The sequence below is a fragment of the Tinamus guttatus genome, unplaced genomic scaffold (genome assembly GCF_059628265.1).
Source record: "Tinamus guttatus ecotype Peru unplaced genomic scaffold, ASM5962826v1 Tinamus_guttatus_pri_ptg000019l, whole genome shotgun sequence".
NCBI classification, from domain to species: domain Eukaryota; kingdom Metazoa; phylum Chordata; class Aves; order Tinamiformes; family Tinamidae; genus Tinamus; species Tinamus guttatus.
The window spans coordinates 1,324,339-1,334,378 of record NW_028288553.1 but is presented as its reverse complement, the minus strand read 5'-3'; the positions used below and the strand labels follow the sequence as shown (position 1 = coordinate 1,334,378).

The 10,040-nt window shown below is 41.2% G+C and overlaps 1 protein-coding gene across 2 annotated transcripts in view; it reads right to left on the bottom strand.

The window, feature by feature from the left end:
- Positions 1 to 850: 850 nt before the first annotated feature.
- The window catches only part of LOC104577625 (activator of transcription and developmental regulator AUTS2), a 615,539-nt gene continuing 606,349 nt past the window's right edge, over positions 851 to 10,040 (bottom strand). For both annotated transcript variants that reach the window (XM_088524333.1, XM_088524338.1), the window contains exons 18-19: positions 9,002 to 9,224; positions 851 to 4,017 (exon numbers count right to left, since the gene is read on the bottom strand). In XM_088524333.1, the coding sequence (XP_088380459.1) occupies positions 2,778 to 4,017; positions 9,002 to 9,224 (1,463 nt within the window). In that variant the 3' untranslated portion in view covers positions 851 to 2,777. The remainder of the gene's footprint in view (positions 4,018 to 9,001; positions 9,225 to 10,040) is intronic.

Genomic DNA, 10,040 nt, shown 5'->3' with positions numbered 1-10,040 from the left:
CAGAGACGTTATCACGTTCATTAGAGTCACCTGGGAATAAGAGACTGTGGACAGAAATGCAGGAGGGGTAGAGAAGCGAATCCAAACAACTCCAACATATGGCTCCAAACACAGAATTGCTTCCCCAAACCAAACGACTGAGGGAGAAGAAAGCTTTCCACGCCTTGCACAAGAAGGCAAATTTCAGCACCTCCAAGTTACTTCTGCCAAAGTAACCTGGCAAAAGGCTTCTGAAGCGCTTGCAGCAAGCTTGTCATCAGCAAAAACTAAAAAAGCTCTGGAAATCATGCATCAAAGAGCTTTTTTTCCTTTGCACCATCCCCCCGGAAAAGGACACCATGAAAGCAGCACTATGAAAAACTGAATGACTTGTGGGAAAAGGAAAAAAAAAGAATACATTTACGCACAAAGTAAAAAGAATACCCTAGGTATCAATGTCTTTTGTGCAGTTATGTACAAATTGGTCATAGTATTTGAGAGCCATATCCTTAGCTCATGTAAACTGGTAAAATGGCTTGTGGGGAATGGCCCCAGTTCAGACAAAGGGCAGAGAGCCCCGTACCCAGCTCTGCCCTCGCTCGAGAGCAGCCGGCCACTTCACTGAGCGCTCACGTACACACATGGTAATTTATCTTGGAGAATCTGGACAAGCTGAGGATCTGGTCTCCTTTTTGCTCCTTTATTCAAGGTGATTATAATCATTTTTAGAAGATGGCTTATAAAAGTTTGTCATTTCCTTTTTTTAATGGCTATTTCCTCTGACCAAAAAAAAAAACCACTTTTGGGGGAAAAAGTATGACTTGGCCCCCATAGCAGTGATGGGTACTCCACACAAAGAAGCACCTAGCAGTTTAGTTCACATTTTTTAATAACATGGCACAATTTACATTACACAAGTCTTCGCTGATGAGGAAACATGCTGAAGATTGAGAGCCGCTGCACTTTTTCTTTTCACATAGGATCTAGAAAGGACTTTATTACATACAGGATAAACAGCAAAAAGGTTTGTATATAACAATCTCTTTACAATACTGAAAGCTACCACTACGGTTCCAGTGTACATATTCTTCAGGGTCGTTTTTTTTTTGTGTATTTTTCCTTTTGTTCTTAAAAAAAAAAAAAAAGAAAAGAAAAAGAAAGAAAAAAAACACTGCACAACATCTGGAGTTCACAAAATCTGAAGCTCACAACTAAACCTTCAGTTGACTACTAAAATAGATCTCTGATCATTAGAAACAACTGTCTGTAGTTAACTTTTTTTCTTTTTTCTTTTTTGCCAAAACAGGGTAACAACTTCAGATAGCACTTTAATACACTAGAAGACCAATGGAACTAATTTTATTTCATACATATATTTTACAGTCCAGTAGACAAGATATTGAATTCTCTCTGATAAAGTCATATTCTCTCCAAATACTTAGACAAGAAACTTAACGCATTATAAAAGAGTGTGTTTTGAAAAGACAGAGGTTTTAGAAGATCGATGCATATTTTTAAAAAGGGTCGTGTTCTTCATGTTATTTCATGTCTTCCATGATTAGGGAACAACAAGGCTGGCCTGTTAACTATTCACATACTTTATTACCAACCAAAATACAATAAATTGCATTATGAAATCTGCATTGGAGTTCATTAATTAAACTACCAATCCACAATGAAAACATATTCATCACTTTAAAAAGAATTAGCTTTCTTGTAGGATTTGATTCAAAATAGCTAAAAAATCACTTAACCAAAAAAATAAAAAGAAAGTGTGTGTACAGATAAAAATGACACACCAATGACAAAAACAGACATGAATGGCTATAACAAGATGTACTTCCCAGACTAAATTGGACATGTTAAGTGACGGAAATTCTGGAAAATATCCAGCATTTGATTCTTACTCTGTATAACCCAGATTCATGTGACTGAAAAACCATACGTCATGACTACAGTATTAGTGATTACAGCTTGCCAACCTGATGGGTGCTAAGGAATACATGAGCTACAGGAACATCAGCATCTTGATGCAAGGGTTCAGACAGAAAACTTACACTTCTAATGGGTTGTTTCTTCACCAAAACAAGCAAGAGAAAGAGGTTTCTATTACAGATGAGCTTGTTCAGGGAAAATATGACTTTAATTATGTTGTGTGTTGAAAAGGCTCCTTTGAGTTATAAAGGCTTTTGTGAAAAGCCTTAAAATTCATTGCATAGTTGAAGGGGTTTAGCTGTCTATAACAATATATGTAACACAGCATAAGCAGACTGTGTTGATCAATATTAAGTTTGCAAATAGCACAGTTTAAGAAGTATTAATGCATTATGTTACTTAATTTTATCTATTTACATTTGTACAAAGTAAAGCTTTCATCTTACCCTTTTTGCATATATGAACCATTAACCCATGAAGCAATCTTTTTACATAAATATCTACAATTGTCTTCACTTCTGGTCTGAAAGAGCTCTATACGGTTGTCATTGGTGTTGGTTTTGTTTCTAGACAAATCATTCAGATTAACATCTTGTTCTTCAGTTCAAATTTTGAAATTTTAAACTAGAAATAAAATAGAGTAGGAGACACGAGGATCATATGGACTTGGCTAAAAGATCTGGAAAATTTCCACATATAATATACAAAAAAAAATTTCAAAATCTTTGCACTCAGGTCTATACATATGGTACAGTGGGTCACGTCCCCAGTCTGTATCAATGACTAGTAAGAAGGTCTTTATACTATGTTCATTTACAATGTCCTGTCCCTCTCTGTATGGTTTGGATTTAGTTTCCCTCTGCTTATCGAGCTTCAATGTCCTTGAGGGTGTGAGAAGGAGGCCTCTCCCTCATTTCTGTTGACAAAGGAGTAGTCCTCCTGGGAGACCCAGGCCGAGGTCCCAGGGTGGAAATAAGAGGTGGAGGGGCACTGAGAGCTGCTGTGGGGGGAGTTTTGTTGAGGAGGCCATTCTGGTGTCCCGTTGGGGGGCTGACGCGGGGGTAGTGCATGCTCGGCAGGCCCGGCGTGATGAGGCTCGGGTGAGGCAGGTGCCCGTCCAGGGCGGCGGGGTGCACGGAGTGCAGGCGCGCGTGCTCGTAGTCCTCGCGCAGCATGTGCAACCGCTCCCGGTCGTCCAGGTGGGTGCTGCGCTCATGCTCCCGCCGAGGGTCGACAGAGAGAGGATGGTGGTGGTGATGGTGGTGATTGTAGTCATGAGGTTCCCGATCCCTGAACGACCTGTCGGCTTCATATAATCTTGGTGTAGACAGACGATGAAGGGGGTCATTTCTTAGCAAAAAGTCTCTGCCCAGGGGGTCTCTCCGATGAATATCCAGCTCTCTGTAAGGATCTCTTAAGGGATCTCTCATCGGATCCCAGTGGAAGGAAGGATAGGGAAAACGTTCTCCACCAGGAATCGGGCTAATTCCCATAAAAGGAGTCATCATGCGAGTCCTATCCAGGCCACTGATGCTGTTCATGTGATGTATACCAGTCACACCTACAGTCATGGGCATGGACACTAAAGGACTTGGATGGACATTAGATGTAGATATAGGCGGTGGCTGATCAGATGACCTATGAGTCTGAGGTCCCTCAGGTTGAACATCATGGTCTTCCTTTCGCTCCTCCTTCACTTTGACTTCACTGCTTTTCTTCGGATTATCGTACGCTGGCTCATTCTTCCTTTCAGCCTCACGGTTTGAAGTACTGTTAGGCCTGGTGCTCTCCACAACGGGGGGCCTAGCATAGGGTGAAGGAACCCTGGACATTTGCTTAGACTCTTCCACCATGCGGCTTTCATGGCTCAGGCCTTCTTTCTCCGAAATATAGTTGTCCTTCACCTTGTGCTCTTCAACATTAATTTCTTTCCGAGATTCGGAGTGATCCCTCTCTCGCTCTTTGGGTTTCTCTTTTTCTCGAACCTCGGGATTCAGATGGCTCCTGATCTGCTCATTTGAGCTGCGATTATGTCCGAGGGAGTTTACTGGATGGATAGGTGCTGGCGAAGGATGGCTGGAGTGTCTCTTCTCAGTGCTCTCCCTAGAAGAGAGAGAAGCGTAAACATTAAGGCTCGAGAAGCTCTACAAATAAAACAAAGCATCGGGGGTGTCCAGCTTTCTGTGCACTCTGCAGAAAGCTAACGACATGCACAGCTTAATGCATCGCTCCAAAACAGCCAGGAACACCCATCTCTAAACTAGGCCTATTCTACTATATCAAGTCAGGAGAAGAGAGTTCCCTGAAGCTGCTTTGTGAATAATCTGAATGAAAATCCAAACACCAAAGCCAAGAGAAAGGTCCCGGGGAATCTAGCTCTGATACTCATTTTTAAGAAAACAGCCTTAACTGTTTGGAAAGAGAGCAGAGAAAAATAAAAGCATGCTAACTTCATCCTCAAAGGTAAAGCAATTACATCCAAATTACACAGTTAACAGAAGAAATGGGTAAAATCATATTAAGAATATATTTGGAAAAATGGACATTTTGTTCAATTGACTTCAGATTTCTAAATCTCTATACATCACTAATTTCTTATCTATGTTATCTTCATCCTTCTAGTCCCTTCTTTTCAGTTTACTTCTCACAATTCAATTTACTTCTTAAAATTTTTCTTAAAAAGAGCTTGAAAACAAAATACCTTTCTGGACACTACCACTGACGGCGAGAGCCCATTCTTCATCTCTGAACAGGTCAAAGTGTGAAATGAGCCTCTGTGCAGGGGCTAAAGACGAGGCAGGCAAAATGCCTGGACCACGTGCTGGTTTTCTGGACGAAACTACCCTCTATGCCCATCATTCTGCTGGCTCTGCAAACACCATCTTTTTAGAGTTCTTTCTCGGAGCACCCTCTCTTTTCCTAGCATTTATTTTTGGGGTAGAGCAGGCAGCCAAGGGCTAGGGCCAGCAAATCTCCCTGACACTGCCAAAAAGTTGCCAAATAGCCTGAATTCTTTCTATTCTGACCTTTCAAACCTATTTATGCTGCAGAACAGGGCAGAGAATGATCTCCTGGCAGCAAACAACAGCTAAATGTCTGCATGGATCCTCCATCAACCATCCTTAGGATGCACTGTTGACAAGGATTGTTGTTATGGGCACAATTGCTGGCAGTAGTAAGTGCAGCAGCTTTGCTATTTCAAATGAATACAATTCACAAAGGTAAAACCGATTCCTTAGATCTTCCACCTCTCACTGATTCTGGTTCATTTCAGTGGGAGTCCTGAAATCCTAAAGGTTTCTGAACTCATGGGTGATTTGGGGTCTCTCCATAGAAACATCCAGAGGTATTTCAGTGGCAAACACATGCTGTTCTCTGGGTATGGGAATTCTCTTCCATAACATATGAGGGACACCACTGCTGTTCAATGCAAAAGTGAGGGATATGCAGCAAGGCAGGATGAAGACTCAAACCAGCTCCAGTTCACATGTGTGAACTGCTTTGGGTTAATGCAGTTTCTGCTTAGCAACGCGTAATCTGCACATGCTCTGAGGAGGCTGGTAAGTTGAAACTCATTCTAGACAAAATGAGTGATGTTGGTTGATTGAAGGCAACTTTAACAGTATCTTTAAAGTGTTCCTTGCTCCTTCCTCCATGTTGTATGTCCCATCTATTTCTTTGCTGCCCTGCATAAGGTTTCTATTTTTGGAAGGTGAAACTGCGTCAACTGCTAAAAAGGAAAAGCATCTTTGGATTGGGAAACTCTTGTGTAAGAGCCTCACCAAAAGCATCTCTGCCTTTGCTGTGCCTAGGCTTAATTGCTGAAACTATCTCTTTATGGGCCACATCTGAAGCCCTCTGGGAGTCCTCAGAGTCCAGAATGCAGCTGGTGGAAAAGGTTTGTATACCAGGACTGCCTAGTCTGCACTGACTACCAATTAACTCCTCAGTATTGGGCTCTGCTTTGATTGACCGTGATCTAAAGAGTCTCGAAATTGCATCTGGGCTCTAGCTTCCCTCCTCTTGCTCTCCAGGAAATGCAGAGGGATTTAACAGCCTCCAGATTTGGACACAGTGAGGCTGTACCGAGGCAATCCAGCGAACGCGCTCAACACAAAGACTCCATTATCCTGCTTTCCAGGGAATGCACTGGCACGTGGATGCTGCAGTGCCCAGCCTTTTATTTATTTTGCTTGTGGGACTAGTTTAGAGGGTACCTTTAATTGTTCGATTTCACTAGAGGAGCTCGCTGAGTCTTTTCACTGATATTTAATCAATTTTCTATGTAATTCATATACTTAAAATTGGTCATAAAATTTAGTGAAAATAACGGGCTATTTCTGTAACTAAAGAAAAATACGTGCAACCAAAATAACCATCTGTCTTTGCCAATTCCACTCTGATCAGTTATAGTGATGGTATTATCTCCAGGGGCTATTGATTATTCTATAGCTCGGTTAAGTGCGCTGTAGTTCAGAGGTTAGAGAGGGAATCATTAGCACCTTATTATAGTCAAATCTGCCATGTTTTTCAGGCTAATATGGGGAAAGCTCTACTCAAATCTAAAAGTTAAGATCATGTTCTCAAATTCACTTACTATTACTAACAATGTTCTGCAGCTGCATGCTATACTGAAAGACATTGCACAAGACAAGCATTTTTCTTCATTTATGTCAATTAAAAAAGTCAGCAGATTCCTGTTACTTTTAATACTCTAGGATGACATATGCATCAACGTCATCATTAGCACGGGATTGCTCAGTGACACCTTTGAAATTAAATACCACTGAGAAGGAACAAATCCTCCTTTGCAAACCAGCTGCTTTTATTGATTGTTTTCTAATGCTGGACTGGTGCAGTGGAGTCCTTAAAACCAAAGATAAAACAGTGCGAGCATATCCCAAGAGAAAATGGGGTCAGCAGCCAAGCGTGGACCTGGGAAAGGATCATGGAGGCTGCCTCCATGCTATTTAAACTCCCTGGGAAGGAGAGGCTCTCAGGGAAGGGCTACTGATGCCTCATGAGGGCGATTCAATCCACCCCACTGGTACCTGTGGTAGACAGGCCAAGACGTGTCTCTCCTCTGTCTACAGAAGACAGACAAATGAAGACTATGGACTGGAGATCCAGTCTGGGGACAGACAGACCCTTGATCAAGTTAGACCCTTGATGTGAAGATAGATCAGATAGATCTGATGAGATCAGATCAGAGCTAAAGGGGTGGTTCCCAGCTGTTCCTGCTTGGACACATTAGCCTAAAATAGGAAACTGAGATTGGGACCTCAACTAGAAAGCGAAGCTACGTCCCCACGCTGCTAGGTGCTGCTGGAGGTGGAATAGGTACGAGAAGCTCCCAAGCTACCACAGACATTATCTGCACAGACAGAAGGGTTCCGTGAAGCAACTTTCAGCATCTTCTCATACAGGCAACAGAGCGAGCATGCTGCAAAGTAGAACTCCTGGAAAACCACACTGATGGGGATGCACAGCAATACTCGATCAGCAACAACATTACTGTACTAAACTGGCAGCTGTAGTTGTGCAGAAGTATGAAGTATGAATGACGCTCTTTTCTTTTTAAAGATCTCAAATTATTAAAAAGAAATATGTTTGATCTATGATATGGAGTTCAGGCAATGCCAAAGCAGCTTGCAAGGAATATATTTCTGAAAGGGATTTTCTTCAGTAGGAACACTTCATAACAAAACAACAAAAGAGCAACTGAAATCATCACATAATTCTACAGTCTACTCATGTCATTAGTAACAAAAATGCTTTGCCATTCAAGCCAGTAAAGTTACTCACATGCTTAAGCATTTTGCAGGACAAAATCCCCAAATTTTGACAGTAATTTATTTTGAAGTGTTAAAACCAGACATGAAAATAATGAAGCTATGCTACCAAACAGAAAATATTCCAAATGGAAATGTAGGTGAAAAGATCTGTAGTTTGACTCGCTCTTCACATTTTAGAATAATATAGAAAAGCTCTTAAATGTATTTTTAGAATATCTAATGTGTTAGCATAACTTCTTTTAGAAAAGGCTACTAAGGCGTATATTTGTGTTAGTGACAGAGAAGTCAGAAAGCATGTCTCCTAAATATTCTTTTACTTTAAGAAATTAGAAACAAATAGCCATTATGTAGTAAAGTACTGCGCAAACTTAACAGGAGAGCCATTAAGCCACAACTGACAAAGCTGAAATCAGCCTCTCTGCACTTTTTCAAGGAAGGCATGACACTTGCTGAATGGCAAATTCTTATAATTTGGTACTTAAATGTTAAGAGGAATTGTTACTGAGTTAACTGTATAATGGGAACAGTCCTGACAAAAAAAAATATGACCAGATTTTACTTTTCATTAACCCTTCCCAGCCTGGACATGTTAGAGTGCAAGTCCATATAAAACATTGAGTAAAAGCTGTGCCTAGAGCTGTGTGACAGCAGTGCATGAGTGTGTGTGGCTTTTTTGAGGGGGTGTAGGGCTGATTTAATAAACTGCAAGGACTGAAACTTACTGTAGTCTTGGAACAGGACATACCAATGGAGTGCATTTTCTAATGCTCCAATAACAACTTTAGCAGTGCTCCCTCTGGTCAGTTGAATTTTTGGGGAAGGGGACTTGTTTTGCAGTTAGTGTCAGATTTGCAAAGGCATTTAAGCATCCAAAGGTGCAGATAAGTGTCTGACAGAATTTGTAATCTTGATTTTTTTTTTAATCCTGTCAGACACCTGTCTACATGCTGAGTCTTCAAAAGACCTATGAAAATGTGACCCCCCAAGGCAACACATCTTATGGGTCTGATTCTCTTCGCGCTTGACACTGGCTGAACTCGACTCCAGCAAAACTGCTTCTGATGAGCTGTGGTGGAAGCAAAAAGAGAAACAGTTGCAGCAGGGAACACCTGAGTTGGAAATCTCTGTCTTCCACAGTGGCAGCCTGGCGTCATAGGCAAGGATTGTGTTAGCTCTGCAGGTGCTTCTCTACCGAAGCTCTGGTTTAAAAATGTGCCAGGCTGGGAAGGGTTAAAAGCGGAACAGAGCCCCACGCTTTGAACTAGACAATTCTTGGAAGTGTTCTTTCGTACCTTTCTTTGTCATCTTTACTAACAGATGAGTCTCGTTTATCTACATCTCTATCTCTGTCATGAGCTGCAGCAGATGAACTGCGCTCCAGCTCTCCTGGCTTCAGCCAGGGCGGAGGGGTCGGGAACGAAGGAGGAGTTCGGTGCAGCCGGTTCCAGGGCTCGTGAGGGTTGCTAAAGCTCTGCATACTGGGGCCATCCTTGTGGCCGAACATTGAGTTGGGTGCTGAAATGGTGAAGTGGAAAACAAAAAGGTTTAAGAAAAAGGTATGCTCTAGTGAAGGTACTTACCAAAAAAACTTTACAGCACTCAGAGTTAAAATGAATACATATTATTGGGAGCTGGAAAAGGAAAGGAAATTAACAGAGATTCATTAGAGGGTCTCATTCCTAAAAATGGGTAGGCATCTGACAGCTGTTATAATTGGAAGGGGAAATTCTGTGGATAAAATCGACAAGGGATGAAGTTATTAGGATAACACTGCAATTACTCCAAATACTTTAAAAACACCAGGAAATGACCAGAAATACTGAATAATAATGCAACTTGTTGCATTTGATCCTGAACCAAAGTAAAATAATGTGACCAAAATCATGCCAGTTTTGAAGCATGGAGAAAGAGAGCGATCTTTAAAAGGATGGTCTTTTGTGACTGGCCAAATCTAGAGAAATGTTGATGATCCTGGACAAATAAATGCAGGTTAGTGATCTTTTCCAGGCACATGTCCTGAATTACTGGTGAGAAAGGAAAAAACAAAAACAAAAACAAAGTTCTCATCCATAGCTAGGGATTACAGTAAGCAGGGCACATTAACTGCTTTTGACCATGCAACAAACCCAAAAGGATTTTACAAACTCCTTTAAACTTATGGGTTCTTATTTTTAACTTTTTGGACTAAAGAATGCAACAGTGACATTTAGCAATATATTGAACCCAACTTACAAGAAACTAATAGGAAATACTTTACTAATGACCAAAAGATGTTGCTATTTAAAAGAAAAAAAAAGAAGCGTTTTTCAGATACCCATCCATTACAAGTAT